Source organism: Etheostoma cragini, chromosome 24, assembly GCF_013103735.1.
Source record: "Etheostoma cragini isolate CJK2018 chromosome 24, CSU_Ecrag_1.0, whole genome shotgun sequence".
NCBI classification, from domain to species: Eukaryota; Metazoa; Chordata; class Actinopteri; order Perciformes; family Percidae; genus Etheostoma; species Etheostoma cragini.
Window position 1 is genome coordinate 6,509,988 of NC_048430.1, and position 17,936 is coordinate 6,527,923.

The 17,936-nt window shown below is 41.7% G+C and overlaps 4 protein-coding genes across 4 annotated transcripts in view; 2 read left to right on the top strand and 2 right to left on the bottom strand.

Annotated features, from left to right (window-relative positions):
• Positions 1-3,951, top strand: part of retreg2 (reticulophagy regulator family member 2) — a 7,533-nt gene extending 3,582 nt beyond the window's left edge. Inside the window, exons 7-9 of the mRNA XM_034864761.1 lie at positions 176-264; positions 778-913; positions 1,364-3,951. Coding sequence (XP_034720652.1) covers positions 176-264; positions 778-913; positions 1,364-2,160 — 1,022 coding nt within the window. The 3' untranslated portion in view covers positions 2,161-3,951. The remainder of the gene's footprint in view (positions 1-175; positions 265-777; positions 914-1,363) is intronic.
• Positions 3,952-4,234: 283 nt separating this feature from the next.
• Positions 4,235-7,645, bottom strand: mdh1b (malate dehydrogenase 1B, NAD (soluble)). Its single transcript, XM_034864763.1, has 10 exons — positions 7,396-7,645; positions 7,201-7,313; positions 6,967-7,101; positions 6,271-6,413; positions 6,004-6,172; positions 5,576-5,924; positions 5,329-5,470; positions 4,838-5,013; positions 4,618-4,757; positions 4,235-4,497 (listed from the first exon to the last, which is right to left on the bottom strand). The coding sequence occupies exons 1-10, from the start codon at positions 7,415-7,417 to the stop codon at positions 4,453-4,455; spliced, it is 1,434 nt and encodes a 477-aa protein (XP_034720654.1). The 5' UTR covers positions 7,418-7,645; the 3' UTR covers positions 4,235-4,452.
• Positions 7,646-8,311: 666 nt separating this feature from the next.
• Positions 8,312-13,732, top strand: fastkd2 (FAST kinase domains 2). The gene is made up of 11 exons (XM_034864759.1): positions 8,312-8,965; positions 9,052-9,155; positions 9,316-9,424; positions 9,647-9,770; positions 9,963-10,102; positions 10,203-10,375; positions 10,496-10,659; positions 11,246-11,482; positions 11,718-11,802; positions 12,994-13,108; positions 13,443-13,732. Exons 1-11 carry the CDS (start codon positions 8,312-8,314, stop codon positions 13,563-13,565), a joined length of 2,028 nt encoding a protein of 675 aa, XP_034720650.1. The 3' UTR covers positions 13,566-13,732.
• A 723-nt stretch (positions 13,733-14,455) lies between these two features.
• si:dkey-1h24.6 lies at positions 14,456-17,679 on the bottom strand. Its single transcript, XM_034864771.1, has 4 exons — positions 17,199-17,679; positions 15,769-16,107; positions 15,517-15,659; positions 14,456-14,757 (listed from the first exon to the last, which is right to left on the bottom strand). Exons 1-4 carry the CDS (start codon positions 17,275-17,277, stop codon positions 14,647-14,649), a joined length of 672 nt encoding a protein of 223 aa, XP_034720662.1. The 5' UTR covers positions 17,278-17,679; the 3' UTR covers positions 14,456-14,646.
• Positions 17,680-17,936: the final 257 nt, after the last annotated feature.

Below are 17,936 nucleotides of genomic sequence, written 5' to 3' on the forward strand. Positions count from 1 at the left end.
CCCCCCCCCCCCCCCCCCATGTCTCCCAGTGTAACAGTGTAGTATATACAGTTGCTCCTTCTGAAGATAGGGCATAAACCTGAGTGCCATTCTGTCTTTTAATCAATTCTGAAGGCCAGTGTTCAAATGCATATTCCTCTCCATTATAAAAGTGTGTGTGTGTGTATTTTAACAGAGGTGAAGAAGGAGATGGAGGAAGGGGACGAGCCAAGAGCTGAAACGGAGAGTGACAGTGAGGAGGAGCTGTCCTGTTTTGCTCCAACGGTATGAAGACACACCTTCAAACTCAACCCATGTTTCACTGCCACTTCTTTTTAGACTTAGAGAGTGTGTATAGCATAACACCAACACAGGGAACAGTAGTGTGGGAAGCAGGAAATGTGTGTTTTTAGTTAAAATGGAGCTCTGCAGTGTGGTGTAGTAAATAGCTTCAAAAATATATATTGTTCCAGTGTGACAGCATTCCATTACTCACAAATTGATCACGATTTTGGCTCTTTGTGATCACAGAGACAGAGTAGTCGAGAAAAAGGATTGTTTTGCAATTTTGTCTTTTGTTCAAATGTGAAAGGTGTGGAGGGAAATGTCACAGTTTTAGGTGTTTACACTGTTGATTTGTTTCACCTTTTTTAAGTTTAATAATAGCTACGTCTTTCCAAAAGACAATGAGTAATGGTGTAAAATAATCGTCATTTCAATATTGACCAGGCAGCTCTAGAACAAAGACGCTGCATTTGTGTGTTGGCAGTGGTATAACAATGTGATTTTATTGGACAGGTGGACGTGAAGACCACAGCTCTGGCGATGGCCATCACAGACTCGGAGTTGTCCGACGAGGAGGCATCCATCTTGGAGAGCGGAGGGTTCTCCGTGTCGAGAGCCACCACTCCTCAACTCACTGACGTCTCTGAAGGTAAACGGTCGCTCGTATCACTGTCGCATATCAATTTACACCCATACAAAAGTAGCTTTTTTTTCTTTTTGCTTGGTAGGAAGTTAAGAGGAACTCAAAAATACAGCAGAACACACAACTCAATGGCAGCTTTGCTGATGTTTGAGGTTCACTTGATTCATATTAAAGCTACATTGCTGGTCTGCGAGTCTGAACAGTGATGTTTAGCTTTGCTCATTTCAAAGGAAGTGTGCGTGCAGATGTTTTTCTTTGCTACGCTTCACTGTTCTTTGCATCAGCAGTTTTCCTTTAACTGTGTAATTACAGGATGTTCAGCTCAAGTCTACACTTGAGTAAACATATATTTGGGATTTTATTGCTGTAAAATTTAACAACAAAAAAAATCTTGATTTGTGAATTTTGGCTTTGATGCTTGAGTCAGTGTTTAAAGCTGTCTCATCTCTACTACAGACCTGGACCAGCAGAGTTTACACAGCGACCCAGAGGAGTCCTACCTGCGGGATCTGCCTGAGTTCCCGTCCGTTGAGGAGTTCCCATCCATCGACCACAACCTGCTCCACTTTCCCCTGCGAGGCCCCGGCCAGGGCGACGGAGCCCAGGCTGTTGCTCCGCCCGCAAAGGAACCGTTGAGTCCCGCCAGCCTTCTCATCCAGCACCTAGCATCTCCGCTCCACTTTGTGAACACGCACTTCAACGGACATGGGCGACCACCTGGGGGGGCGGAGGCCACGTTGCCTTTGGCAGGCGCAGGGGAGGCAGCGGGGACGCTGGAGGAAGAGGAGAAGGAAGCTGCAGTAGCCTGGCACACACAACAGTCCTTGGAGGCGTTGAGCGAGGAAATAGTGAGCACAGCCATCTCCACCGTGGTGCAGAACACTCTGTCGGCCATGCTGCGCTCCAGTGAGGCCAGCGAGGAGCCCTCCCTGGCCGAGTTCCTTCCCACTGAAACGCCACCAGGCGCTCTGGAGACCTCCACCCCACCCACTGAGACCACTGCTAACACTATGATTACTACAATAGGAGCGCTGGGGGCTGACCAGCACCCGGATGAGGCGATTACGACAGAAAGCGGCACCGGAGAGGAGATGGCCGACGACACGCTCGTTCCGACCGAGGAAGAGGACTTTGAGCTTCTGGACCAAAGTGAACTTGAGGGGCTGGACCTCGTCTCTGACAGACAGGCAGTGGGAGGAGCCTCGGGAGCTGCAGAGACGCCAATGTCTCCTCAGCATCAACCACAGTCATAGCTTCCCTGTTTTGCTCCCCCGGTCCCCAACTGTTGTGTTTTTATTTCGACATTAGACTCACGTTATATCCATTCACAATGCTATATACAAAACATGTATCAAAGAGTTTGCCGATTAATACTGTTGGTTGGTTATTGTGTGGCGTATGGATGAGGTTACTCGGTGGGTTGGAAGTGTCTGTTCAACCTCCATTTGCAGTAGTGATTGTTTTTCAGCCTGCAGGCCAGATAGTTAATCATGTTCTGGGAGTGCAGGTTCAGGGCAGAACCGGGTTAGGTTAACTGTCAAAGAGACATCGTTCTCGTCAGGGGTGGAACAACGTTGAAGTTTCCTCGAAAAATTAGCTGGCAAATATCTTACAGCGTCGTGGAAAATCTGTCCCACGTTCAGCCTCGCGTCAGAATAATGACACCTTTGTTTTCTACCGCGGCTGAGCGCTTAATAACCCTTCGGTCTTCATAAGGGTCTTTATCTAGATGGTGTTATGAAGAGTTAAAATGTTGGATGATATAATAATTAATATATGCTATAAATTATTTAATTTAACGTCATTCAATAACCCTCTATTGTAAAGCTGAGGGAAGTTAAAAGTAAATTGAATCCCTTCAGTTGCCCATAATGATTGTATGATAATTGTTTTAATGTGGATTTTGGTTGAACATGTTGTCTATTCCCCGAGTTAGGCTTGGTAAAACGATAGTATTATCCTTCACTTTATCCTTACCTCCAAGGTCTCCGAGGTTACAGTTTTGACAGAAACATTCAGTCACTAGTGGTCTTACACTTGTTGCCTGGAAACGGAAACTTAATCTTTGACATTGTTGGATGTTAAAAAGTAGTAGATCTTTACCCGTACACGTAAGTGACTTCGACATGGCAAGATAAAAGAAAATGTTCCCGAATTTTTGTCTCTGTGGTTGATGCTTACTTTTATTGGAATTCAATTTCACACATCCATATGTAATTGAATTTATTCTTTATCTACAACTCTGGTAAAACACACGCTTCTTGTTGATAGGCCCGTCTGTACCCAACTGTTTGTTACATGTATTGTCAATTCATACATGTAGTAAAGTCCATGCATGCCATGCATCAAGCATGTATTTACCATGACAAATATTTGAGGTCAATTTTCAGAGGAGTGTTACTTTCACTGGCTTTCTCGAGGGACACAATAACGGAATGACACAGAATGCATCTGGCCTCTGCTGGGAATTTGTGGAAGAAATTTAGCACTATGCTCAAGTGTCAAAAGAGGCCGGTTTTGCTTTTGTAAACCACTCAGCATCCAAGTCTCAAGGGTGGGTTGTACAAATTGAATATAACATTGCAGAATATGTGTCCATTTCCTGAGTTGTCGTAATGCACTGTATTTGTACTAACCTTTCCTTTTTCAGTCGATGCCTCCTTGTGTATAGTGTAGAAATGTTAAAAAGGAACGTGTATATTCTGCATGTAAAAACGGCGCTCTGTTCAAGTTTTCCTTGTCAACTGACAAAGTACTGCACAATTTGTGAGAAACAAAAAATCCAAATGAATGTTTCAGGTTAAAAGAGCCCATTAAATTCAGTTTGTTTATTATCGAATTAGCAACGAGGGGAAGAAAAGTTTTGATGTGTCCTCATTTTTTAAAAAGACTGCTCTACTGTAAAGGGAAATGGGTGACAAGTGATACCATCAGATTTTGAGAAGTATATTAACAGTCTGTGTATGTTAGTAATGTGTTATGCTTAAAATATCGCTTCTTGAACTATAAAAAAGGCACTTACTGAAATGTACAATTTTAAAAAAGGAATATATTTTCTAATTTCTCCTTTTTCCATAAAGTACTCAGTTTGATCTTTTACATCTAAAAAAATGTAACAGCAGTGGGCGAGTTTCACAAAGCAGAAGAGATTTCTTGTCATTAAACTGGCCAAATAACACATGTGAAAGTAAGAGAATAAAAGAACAAACTGAAACAAACCTAAGATGTAGGACTGCCATGTATCTGAATTATTTCCCTGATCATTGTAACCAACTTCTAACCTTTGAAGTCTGTGTTGTTAATAAGCACACTGATTTCTTTGTTTTAAAGATGTTCATGGCATTTTTCTGACAGGACAGCTTTAGACATGAAATGGGAGAGAGAAGGGGAATGACATGCAGCAAAGGGCTGCAGGTTGGGCTCCATCCTGAGGCCCATTGCTGCAAGTCGCTGAGTCGAGGACCGAGCCCGCGTGTATGGCACACGCTCTACCAGGTGAGCTACCAAGGCGCCCGTTATGCACATTTTTAACACCTATCAACTGTCTACTTTATAACAGCTGTGCAATTTTCTGATCCAAGTTCTTTTTCCTGGGGAAAGGAAAAACCTCTGTTAGTACTTAGAAACATCTTTGAAATGGTAACATGAGATTGCAGCTATGGAAATGTGTGTTGTGCAACATCCCTTGTTAATTTAGTAACTAGACATACTTGCCAGAGTTCCCTTGCAGAAAGCTGAAGTCTCTCCTTTAACTCGTCTCCAACAGTCACATCACACAGCAGGGACCATCTACCGCCTGTAAAGGTTACTGGGATTGAGAGAACGATGCCATCTGGGAGATTGTGGTACCCTGCGATTTAAGATAACAAATTACACACCTAAACTAGCTAGATCGGCCAGCCTAACCCTAAAGTCATGCTGTGGGTTCACCTGGGCAAAGTACACCAATAGAAAAGACCTCATCTGGACTACAAATGCCATTCCAAGCCTTTAGGACAGCAAGCACCCCGTTGGCCCCCGTCATGGCAGCTGCTCGGCGGGTCTTTGAAGTCACAGCTGCACGCCGACAACGTACCAAGTTTTGAAAGTCTGTTTCCAACCATTTCCTGTTAGAGAGAAGGAGAATAGTGGCTTTTTATTTGGTACATCCCAGTGCAGGGACTTTGGGATCAGAGCATTCAGAGTACAGTACTGTGCAATGAACATTGGCACAGACTGAAGACACAGCAGAGTACAGTTTGGTACGCAGTTGTGTAATTTGATATTACCCTTATTGTGTTGTTTGTTTAGCCAGCAAAGGGCCAGGTGGGTGGAGTTAACAAATACGGCACTAAAGTATATAACATCAGATAAGCCATTAATCTAGTGTTTAAAGCACACTAAGATTTACCCATTGACATCCTATTTTTATTGGAACAAACCTTTCTTGGAGAATGCTTTTGGCTGGTTGGGAGAAGAAAGCTGGTCCTTTGATTGCCCCGGCATAGTTGAAAACCTTTGCCCTCTGCAGGTCAACGTAGAAACTGCCACTGATATTTCCCCAGACAATGACATTTGCAATATCTAGAGCAGAAGAAGAGGTAGAGGTCATTCATCTTGGATGAATAGTGGCCATGCTGAAATGCAATGGGAATATACAGAAGGTACGAAGGAAAGTGAATTTACTACCTGAGGTCCTCACTTTCAGCTTCTTTGCAATGATAGCCTTGGCTTCATTCTCCAGTTGAGTTGCCACGGTGACAAACTGGTGGCTGTCAATGGAGTGTGCATTGTCCAAAAGAAGGGAGCATCTCAGGTTCAGAAATGAGTCACCAGACACGATCACCTTCACGTCCTTGTTGGCCATCGTGTCGATCAGTAGTCCGTACTCTCTGTACCTGCCAGAGATTCCCTTAACCATTTCCTTCTTCATTTCCTCCTCATTCTCTCCGTCACTGTCTTCCGACCACCCCTCATCCAGCAGTAGAATGACATCCGCCTCTCGGAAGGCCTGTTCCAGATCTGTGTGAATGGTCACCTGTGGGAAAAATATATTGTTAGATGGTTTTATTTTTCTTCTGAAATCCTTAAAAGCACAATCCTAAAAAGTAGCATACTTGATGGAGCAGACCGAGTGCCAGGTCCTCCGTCTCCATCCTCAGCCACTGCAATTCCTCCATGTTCCCTTCCAGGTCCAGTAGATGGAGGCTTATTGCGGACACATGGGGGAACACCTCAGCAGAGAGCAGATAAGGGATCAGGAAGTGGCAGGTTGAGCAGAGAGCACTGGAAATGTACGTACACCATACTTGAAACAGTTCCACACAAAAAACAAACATGGAAAATGTACATTTTTCTTTGGTTTGGATTCTTTCATAACCCACCTGCTGATCCAGATGTGAAGGGGTTTGACCAGACTGACACGATGTTGCTCCTCTGCAATAACATTCATCTTGGTCTCCAGATTCTCTGCAGCAACACTTAGCATTTTATCCGTAGACATGTCTGATGTGATGTTGTAGTAGTCCTACACAACCATTGATTACAGAATGTTCCAGGTATGGAAGTCGAGAAGTGATTTTAATGATGAAAATATAATACATTTTTCAAATATTACTAATTCAGTGTCTTTTTGATTATGCATGTTCTGCCGGGTACTGTGGATTATCAGTTCAACATGAAAGCAGATTGCAAGTGATGCAAAATCATGTTAATTATATAATGTAATGTTTTTCTCTACAGGTAGGCTTTAACATTGTAGAATAATCTGCTGCTTTCCCTCAAAATTATAAATACCAGAGGGGCTTTTAGGCATCAAGTTAAGGCATTTTTCTTGCCTAGAGTACCCAATCTTTTTAACTGGAATAGACTGAGTATTTCATGTGATCTGTGATTTCCTGATTTTAGAATGCTCTTGAACCTTGGATGATTTATGTTAAATGTTATTGTCTTTGTCCTGCAATTTGTCTTTGTCATGTGTAAAATGTTTCAACACCAAGGACCATGTTGGAAATAAGTATAACATGTTTTCCTTTGAATTATGTTGACATGTAAAATCCAAAATATATCAAATCAAATACCTGACAATGCTCTAGGAAGTCACTGAAGCCCCCTAACAAAATCCCTTTCCCCCCATGGTCCACCAGTTCCCTCCAGACCAAAGGGGACTGCTCGTGTTTCCAGCCATTTCTTCTGCAGGTGGCCTCCAGCCATTCCTGTCAGAGACCAGTGAGAGGTCAAATTGAAGTGACAAATAAGTAACACGGAAAATGTATCAATGGTTTTTAAAATAAGGAGACTTTAAATAAGAATACCTTCCATTCATGTGGGAGGATTGAGATCTTTTGGATCCTGAAGTTTGGCAGACATCGCTGCAAACGGTCTGCTAATAGTTCCACTTTAGCATAATGTGGACAGTCTGCTTTACCTGTAGAGGTTAAAATAGTAAAAATCAGCGTTGCGATATTTTGTGTACATAATATGAGATAAAGAGTCAAATCAAACTTTACCAGCAAGCACGAATTTTGCCATACTGTCCTGTACACGGGAGTCAAGCACTTTTCCCCTAGGATGGCGACGACATCTCCCGCCCTACTCTCACTTACTCTTCCTCCGATTGGCTTACCCTGCCATTCTTGCCTTATCCCTAACCAATAGCATTCATCTTGCGTGAACCTAACCAATCCAACCAGACCAAGCAACGATTGACCAGCCAATCAGAAGGAAAAGCAGGGCGGGTCATGCCTTCGCCTTCCTGGAAAAACAATATTTGGGTTGCCTTGGTTGCTAGGCAACAATAGATGTTGCGCGTATTTGAGTCCGTGTAGGAAACGGAAAAAATATCAGGACGTGTGGTGACTGTGAGAGCTATGGTTTAAAATACATCACACGTTGGTTTTATTAACTGTAAATAAATATTAAAGTGGAGACATTTTTGTTCACAATAAGAATTGTTGTTATATATATATATATAGTATAGTAGGCTACGTAGTGTACCAATTTGTTGACAGGGGGAATAAATATCGCAGCGCACACAGCACGAAGCAACGCATGCAAGCTATGGACTATCTTTGTAGCTAGCTGGTGTAGTGTAGCTCTGTGTCTCTCTGCTGAAAAACGTTAAATGTCAAATATTACATGGCCAAATGCCATGTGCTAAGTTGGGACAGTTATTTGTATGTTTCCACGGTTAGAGTAATAGAGGATGTCACTTAGCTATCCTTTGCTAGCTAGCTAATGTAGCTAAGATAGCAAGTGTTTTCTGTTGACCTTGTATGCAGCTTAGTCATAGTACTTTGTAATACATAATTTGTTCTAACTACTTCCATAACTTAACTCTCTGTTGTAAAGTGGAAACCCTCGGATAGTTATTAACTTCACGTCTTAATGTTTTGGCTCTTTTGAGCGTCCCCCTATTAGAGAGCAATGTCTGTCTGGGTAACAGAGGAAGTCATGAGATGGGGTCTGCGCTTTTTCTGCCGCAGGTCTCTATGGCAACAGCGCAGCTTCCTGGAGACAACATCCATTAAAGACAAATCTTTCCCTAGTCAGCAGTTAGCACACATTTGGGGAACAAGGCAAAGCCAGGCATATCTGGATAGGAGTATTGTTAGTTCAGTGAGGTTTTACTCACAGGTTAGGATTGACAATGCAGACTTGGAAGAGAAGGAGCAGCATCTCTCTTCACTTGCAGACTCTTCGCTGCTCGCTGAAATCCAATCGGATGCGACGACCTCAAGACAGAAACAAAGAAGCTCACCCTTTATGGAACACCTGCAGCGTTGCGGCTCCCCATCAGACGTGTTGGACCTCACCTGTCAATACTCACCCACAGTTCGACAGGTCGGCAACTGCCTGACCCACATCTGGTCCATCACTAAGAAGATGTCGGATGAGCAGCGGCGCTATGAGCTGCAGCTGATGTTTGAGCATCCTGCATTTGACAGCCTCCTGCAAAAGGCCATGAAGAGGGTGGGGTACATGCGCAATGACGACATAGCTTACTCTCTCCTGAGTATGGTCAAACTTGGTGTCCCCCAAGGTAGCCGTGTGGTCCAAACTTTCCTCCGAACATGCCAGGTAGGCGGTGAAAGACAAGCAATCATGTTCTTATTTTGGAAATTGTTTTGTCGTTTATCCAAATCTATTTTATTTTCCACTAACAGGAGAATCTCAATGACTTTGATGAGAAGGGCCTGTCCATCTTGGCCTCCTGTCTGGAACATATGGAGGACAGTACCAACGTGGTTGCACTTAAGGAGGGCATGAGGTCAGGATAGTCAAAGAAATGCATGTGTTTCAAGATATAAGCATCAGAATTTAATAATTGGTGCTGAAAAGAAAAATCTTTAATAATATTTATAGATTTCCACCACTTTTTTCCCAGATCAATTTATATTGATGTTTATTTTGGCTATGTCCTACTGTAGATTGGTGGTCGAGGCCCGTCTTCCCAGGATCAAGAATGTAATGGCTCTCCAGACCATGATGCGTCTGTTGGGAAAAGATGCCCCGCTTGACCTTAAACGGAAACTCGAGGTTGGTTTATGAGTCTCCATATTTGGTATTCATATCCCTCTATATGTGATTCTGAAATGATCCAGGTCTATGGTTTCCGGCTGTTGTGGAGGCAGGTCTTTGACTAGTCAACACACTCTCTGAAATCAGCTTTCTCCTGTTAACACTGGAGTATTTTTGAACCACAGGGTAAAGTGTCCTGTATTTTTATTCGACACTCATTCTGTACACTGCTTCCAACAGGCAAAGGCCTTATCAATGACAGACCAGTTCAGCCTTCCCAACACCCAGTACATGATCTCCACTATGGCCACAATGGGCTTCTATTCCAGACCACTCCTGGATGTCTGCAGTAAGAAGATTAAAGGTAAAAAACAACACAATTTCCAAGATAAAATTATTAAACACTATTATATAATTTAATTGACATTTATAGTGTTCATATATTGCAGAGTTGTCATAGGATCAATATAGGAGCCAAGACTATTAAATTATGCCTATGAAAAGCCCTAAAGTTTTGCTGTCCCTCTTTGGTTTCATTTCCACATCTCCCTGGTAGAAAACCTACAAGGAATCCCCTTCAACAGATTGTTTACAGTCCTGCAGTCCTGCCGGAAGCTGCACTACAGAGACGTTGAGCTCCTCACTGGCATTTCAGACTACGTCGCCTCTACGACAGACATCTGGAACAAGAAACAGGTGTTGCAAAAATAAAGCAGTTTACTAAAATTCGAAGCATTCAACAACACACACACCGTATATAGTTTTTTTAAATAAGAGTTTCCTCCTCTGCGTTCAGGTGGTCCTCTTCCTGTCTATGTTTGAGGACCTTGGCTTCTGTCCCGCTGCCCTGATGGGGGCCTTTGCTGATAAGGTGATTGCCAATCCAGATGCTCTGACACTTAAGGACCTCCTCTGTGTCCTCAAGGTGTACTCCTCTCTTAACTATGACCTGCAGCACCAAAGACAACAGTAGGTCTCTCGCATGTCTTCATCTTTCAAATTGTACTCATACACAGACCCATCATATAATATTCATAAACAGTAAATGTTGCATAAGTGTCTTTGTTGGGTTTCATCGTGCTGTTCCAGGTTCCTGGATAGGCTGAGTCAGGCTCTTGACTCGTATCTGCCCAAAATGTCTGGCTTTGAGTTGTTGAAGACTGTTTACCATCTGTGTTTAATGGGTCACTTCCCCTCTGCACCACTGGAGCAACTCCTGCAGAGCAATACACTGGAGAAGTTTAAAACAACAGGTAAAATGATGGACTCACTCACACATGCATTTGTGGGCTCAAACTCGTCTTTTTTGTCTGCCACTTCTAGGGCTGGGTACTGAACTTCAATACTTTTTAGGCACTGACCAAATTGCCTCCATAGTACTGAGTATCAAAAGATTTGATTTACATAGCAAACTTCAGACCCTAAGAAGTAAATCTCATCAGTGTTGCCAGTGAGCCAATAAACATGCAGCATGCTTCTACCAAGATTTAATAATGTTTGTGATTGGCTGTCTAATCTGCACGTTGTAGAGACAAGCAGAGAAAACTCTACGTTACACAGAGACAGGCTCAAGTGTAAGTGTTACATTTCAAAAAGAATTGACTACAGCGTCACATTGAAGCTGAAATAAAAATGGTTTGTCCTATAAAGTTATAATTTCTGTTGTAAAATTTGAATTTTATAACACTGGTATCGTTCAGGAACATTGACCTAAGTCTCAGTATCGGTATTGTTGCCAGTATGGAAATCTTTTGAATGATACCAAGCCCCAGCCACTTCTTCCCCTCGCACATGCTTTTGAATTTGATCCTTCTGAACTTTCTCTAATTTTTTCCTCAGCACCCAGGTTTCTCCCTAGCCAGGAGAGAATGTTTCAGACAGTGAACTTGTGCCTCCGTCTCGAGGGTCCTCCGCTCTCTCAGCCCCTGACGGTCCCCCCATCTTTCCTGGGAGACCCCGGCCCTAGCAGTCTATCAGTGAACCCGTACCTCTCGCTGGGCCTGCAGACTATGTTGGGGGACCAAGCAGACACAATGCTGGAGGAAAGGGTGATGGTGGAGAACTTCTACCTCATAGGTAAAGACAGAATATTGGAGGAAAGAAGTGAAGTCAATAGAGGGATACATTGAGTGTTTGTCACAGTCTCTGCCTGGATTTATGTCTTTTTTACTATCTCCCCACGGAAAGGCCTTCATAACTAATAGTGTTCACTCAACACATGATAAATGTAGTTCACTGTGTCTGCATGTTGCTCTTTAACTTGAAACTATGATGTGACGAAGCGCCTGTGTTTGTGTGTGTTGACTCTCAGACTGTGTGATAACCAAACCTCTGCCAGACCAAACCTCCGTGACTGAAGCCAGCCAAGAGTGTTCTCCAGCAGAGAGCAGTCAAAGGTAGGATGTCGGTTTGCAGTCGACAACGTCAACTGACTCGATCTTGAAGAAATCTGCTGTGGTATTTAGTTTTTTTATGTAATGTGCTTTTGTCCCATTTTTGGTTTAGTTTTGATGATGTGAAAGCAGGGGGAGAGGATGTTTGGGCGTGCTGTTCTGATCATGTCGGGCATTGACGCATGCCATGATTATGTGTTACATGTCAAACATGGGATTCCACAAGTCTTTATGCAACAACCACAGACAGTTATAGAAAGAGCTCCAAAGGGCATAAAATAGTGTTCTAAAAGCAGGACTGTGTGTTGAATATAACACCACTATGATTACAGATGCTTTAATTTGCCAATTGAAACATTTAATGATTTTAAATAGGATATTAACACATAGCTTTCAGTCACTTGCTTTTACTGAGCCGCACGGTTGCAAACAACTTAAGACACGGTTGAAAATGATGCGTTAAAAAAGAAAAAAACTAATCCAAGTACTCTAAACAATAAATTACTTTAATATAAGTTGTGAAGTGTGCATCTAGTGACATTGCATTTGTTTTTACTTTTAATTTGTGTGCACATCTATCATTTTTATTTACTCTTGTCCTCTTCTTGGTGCCCTTTTTTTGTTCAGCCCGACACAGGGAGTTTACTAAGTACTCATTGAAGGTCATACAACATATACATAGTCATCTCTCTTACTCTATTTTTCTCACTATTTTACACACCTTTTTTGTCTAGATTTAGTCTATTTTTCCGATTTAAATCATTCATTAAGTCATTCGGTGCGGCTGTAACTAAATAAATTTCTATTAAGCGTGCTGATGAATTTTTGATTGATTGATTGAAAATTGAAAATTGTATAAATACATTTTGCACGCTTTTACTGAACTTTTCTCATAATGCATAGAAACATAGAATTTAAACAAATGTTTAAAGATGGATAAAAGCAGACGAGCAACAGAAATGAAAGAAACTATAATGACCCTATTTAGTAAAACTCTGTAGTCTAAAGAAGTAACTGTGTCAAAAGAAGTGTAAAGTGCTCCACGTTGTCATTGTCTCAGTTTCAAGAAAGCCACAATCTGCAGGTTTCACATTTTTCTCTTATAACCAAACCGCCACCCTGTCATGCCTGTACCTACGTATGTAAAAATCTTGACCTTTTTTAGGCTGAGAAAGTCTTGTCTTGATGTCCTAGAATTGCAGTGATGTGTGCACCACGCTCTGGGTTTTGCTATGGCACGTCCAATCCCCGTGGTCATCTGGCTGTCAAGATACGCCACCTGAAGATCCTGGGATATAAGCCTGTCTTGGTGAGACTCAGAGAGGATCACAGTTTGAGTTTGGCTCCTCATTTTCTAAGGATTGAGTAGATACGACACTGCACCAAGTGTTAGAATATTATTTCTACATTCATTTCTACATTTGGCCACTTACATAAAACCCTCCTTCAGCCACATGTTCCTTTCAGATATGAGTGTTTAAAAATAGTTTGAAATATTGTGTTCCTCCTTGACAATAGCTCACTGACATTTAGTAAAAATGCTTTTTTTCAACTATAAATGACACTACCAGTAATTAAAGAAGAAACCGCGTTGAGCATTTCGGTGAGAGCAAGATTAACATGATCCTAATCCTGTTCTCCAGATACCGGAGCACGAGCTGCAGTCTGCGACCGAGGAAGAGAAGACTGATTTCCTAAGGGGACATATTTTTCCAGATCACAAAAGAGCAGACACACAACCTAAAGTGGAACATCCAGGACCTTGAGGACAGATGTCAATGTCCATACCTGGTTTAGTAGTCTCAACCTGTGCAATTGTCAGAAACGCACCGATTTTGTTGTGCTATTTAAAGCTTTGTAAACTATTAAGAAGAAATACATATATTAGAGTTTTTAAATAAATGAGGATATGTTGAGATAAACACAAAGTGAACCAGAACTTTTCTTCCCCAGTTTGTAAAAGCAGTGTCATTCTTCTTTAGAGAAGTGAGTGTGCGGGATGGAAACCATCTTGTAGGGTTTGTTTTTAATCATTTGTCCCAAAATGGTTCAAAACAGAAACAACGTTAATCTTGCTGATGTGTGTGGTAGTTGATGAGTAAGCTGCTGAATGAAACCAATAAAAGCAGTGTGTGTGCTCTTGCAATAGCTGCACAGGAACTGCAAGGTGAACAAGGTAAATGTAGAAGCTGCCACATCTGCAGAAAGCACGACAAAGGAAAGAAACCGTAGAGTAAGACAGGAAACGGTGCAGATTGTTATTGTTTGAAGTGTTCGCTTCTCCCTCTGGTATATCTGGTTCTCATCGTCTCCAGCGATGTTAACTCTCTGAAAACACAGTTCGATCTTTCTGTCTTCTTAGAAATAAGAGCGTGGAAAAAGATGTGTGATGTGAATCAGTTGCATTCAATTTTGTTCTGTGACTCCATAACACTGATAACGGCCTTTTACATTTTGGAATTGTGGTCAATCATGATTCACATGTACCACCACACAGTTTTACAACCTGAGTGAACTCTTTTGAAATGTGGTTAAATCCCCTCGTTCAGACACCACCTTCTGTTTCGACCGCAAAGAGGGGTTTCCAGCTACAGATCTGTGTGTGTGTGTATGTGACAAATAGGGAAGTGAAACAGAAAGTGGGTACCCTTTTTATTTTTTTTGATTGTATGAAACAGCCACAACTGTTAAAGGAACTGTGTAGACAAAAAAACAACTAGTACTGAAAACACAATGGACTGAACGAAACCTCTCACTCACTCTGCACAGGGCAAGCTACTACAATGGCGCCCTCGTGTTAATACTAAAACTAACAGCTGTGCAACTACTGAGACGATGCACGGGTGATCAGAAGTATCGTGGTATAGGATTTTGAAACCCTCTTTTCTTGCGGTTCCTTGCTGCTTTGGGTTTGGTGTTCATGTAATCACTCTGGGAATCCAACCCCCTCCACTTGACCTGTAAGACAGTTGAACAACAGCATGTCTGTGAAGATTCACAATAATATAGCTATCATTGAAGACACCAATGTCCCCCCCTCCCCCCATTTTTTTTTGTGGGGGGGGGGGGCTGTGGGAATTCGGGGACTTGATGTGTAGCTTTCATTTCATAATTTAAAGGTTACACGTGGTGAGATTTTCAAAGGCGGATGCCAATTTATTTTTTGATTTTGACTATTTTCAGGCCAAGAAAATGAAAATGTGTAATTTTCCCAAACTGAATTTAATTGCAAAGGGGAGGAAGCTTTTAGAGAACAGTTTCTAAAACATGTTGGTGGAATACTGGGACATAAAATGTTTTTTGAATGAATAAAAAAGAACAAATGAAGGAAAAAGTGAACTGTGGGCAAGGCTCGTGCAAATTGTGTCAAGACGTATAAGGACACAAAGTGCTCTCCAATTATGTATGAGTAAGAAGTGAGATGAGATGTGAAAAAGATTTCATTTTTAAAAGTCACATCTATGTTTTGACTTTGTATGTCTTGCCAAATAGATGATTTCTGAGGGTTGGTATTGTTGGCGAGAACTTTGTAACTCCCAACAAACTTTCACGCTTTTAAATTTCACCTCTTTTGATTAAATGATGTTTCAGTCAAAGAAGGACAAATAATGGCTGTTACTGTCATTTAAATATCATTCGGGCTTCTAAATACAATTTACAAACTTTACATTTTTCCTCATCTGCTGTTAGTTTGCATGTCCTGGAGGAATATCTTACCCAGATGATGCTGGCAATAATGGTGACAATTAGGCTGTAGATGCCAAAAAGGACGAGCGCCAGGATCCAAATCCAAAGAAATCCATTCTTTTGATCTCCTGTTATAGGCTTACTGTAAGTTTTATTGAACTTGCAATGGTGTCCTGGAAGAAACATATGTAAGTAAGTAAGTAGTGAAGTATTCAGTGTACTTGACTATATGCACACAATTATAGATGGGCGCTCTTTGGTTTAAAACGTATGTAAATTTACCTTCAACAAGTAACAGGATCCGGACAGTACTTGGCACTGTTTTGAGGGGGGGAGGGTACTTGACGATGTACTCACATCTGTAGATACCATAGCTACTGGCATTCACTCCAGTGAGTATGAAGCTGTCTGGTTTGTTTTTTTTGTTCTGATGCAGTTCAACGCCGACCCTGGTGTATGGTGGTTTACTGTGAGATACATTGTTTTTCTCTGTCTTGTATGTATGGTTGTAAATCATTTTGTCTTCTTTAAAAAGTTCATAAGTCACATCTTCGCCTTCCAGATCTGGGCAAGGCACGGGCACGTTGTCATTGGCAGGTACACAGACGATATTCAGCTGGTCTGGAGAGAAAAATGTGATAATGAGTCGAGGTGCAACTGTATTCAGATTTGTAACTATAGATGTCTCTTACATACACAGGATAACATCATATCTCTGATTAGGTGTCATGAACTAAGGAAAGTGTGTTAGGCAGAGAGCTACAGTAGCCTGCCGTTGTGTTTTGTTGCAGTAAACCAAGTCAGAATGCCTGTGTCTGTAACCAACACCAAACACCTTTGCAATGGAAATTGCTTCTTGCAGCTAAAACTCCTGCAAATATTGATTTATCTGCATTTAATTCCCCAAACTGAAATATTCAAGCTTTGGAACTCGTCATTTCACAGCAACTCCACCCCCACACGGAATTTGTTCAATAGCAGCACATCTTAGCACATTTACCTCTTTTAACCTGCCTCACATTTCTCATGAAAAACAGATCTGCCATGTGAGTGGCATACTTGAGTCAGCCACTGACTGACTTAAGTATGCCACTCACAAAGTGGTGGCTGTGGGCATTGTGATCTAGTGCCATTTGCAGGGATTAGTGTTGAAATGAATGCGTAAATTGAGCCAACACTTTATTTTGATATTCCTCTGTTGACTCGGTTCACAATAAAATGCCACAACACACACATTCAGCCAGCATAATGAGACTATTATGTTCATCTTAGGTGCTAATCAACAGATAAATAGTCAATAAGTGAAAATAGTATATTCTCTACAAACTAGAGGGAACATGTTTCTATACATTCCTATATCTTCCAACTTTATTTCCCATATTTTATGGGCCTGAACTTAACCAAAGACGCCACTTTGAGAGTAGTCACACAATACACACCCAATACATATCCAATGCTGCAAATAAAACCTCTAAATACATTGAAGCTTAAGTTTTACTGCACAACTACTAAGGGTGTTAACCTCAGTGTTTACAGATGAAACCAAACAGTCCCACTGTAACCGCATGTGTGCACAGTAAAGTATTTTGCATTATTTGTATTAGTTGTTTCTTGTTAATTAATAGTATTCATCTTCTACCTGGATACTAATCTTTACGACTATATGAATTACTGAAAGCTATGTACGTGCTGCAAGAAAGTCTACAACTTACCTTCGCAGTTTCTCTCAGACTTAGTTGTATGAGATAAGCTGCAGCTCAGGAGGATCGTGAACATCCAGCAAGCTCTCATCTTTTGCACCGAGAGTTTCAACTTGCCTCCAGCAGAACGATGTACTCGAGGCTTTGCCTCATCACCTAAAAGTTTTAGCTCTTTCAGCAAACTACATTAACTGTATGCTGAGGAGAAATCTGATCCGGTACTTTGATATCATCAACACTGGTTCCATGCATGCGTTCCTCTGACTGTAATGCATCATATTCTCATTGTGCCTCTGATTGAAACACTCCCACGGGGCTGCAGTGACTATATCTCACACATCCTCTCATGAGGGAAAACATCCTGTGGCAGAAAACGCCTCCTCCTCTGACGTTTCCGCTCTCTCCCAGAGTTTCATGACCTTTGAGGACTTTAGTGTTTAATTCATTTGAGACTATGGTTATTGTTTTCATTTAGAGGCAAAGGTCATTGCAAAACAGTTTTGTTCCTATCAAGTGAACTTATTTGTTATATTGCATTATTGTGTGGTGACAAAGATTAAAGGTCCCATGACATGGTGTTCTTTGGGTATTTTTTTATAGACCTTAGTGGTCCCCTAATACCATATCTGAAGTCTCTTTCCCAAAATTTAGCGTTGGTGCGGAATTACAGCCACTAGAACCAGTCCCACAATAAGCTTTCTTTAGTAAGGGCCATTTCTGAGTCTGCAGCTTTTGAGGAGGGGGGGGGGG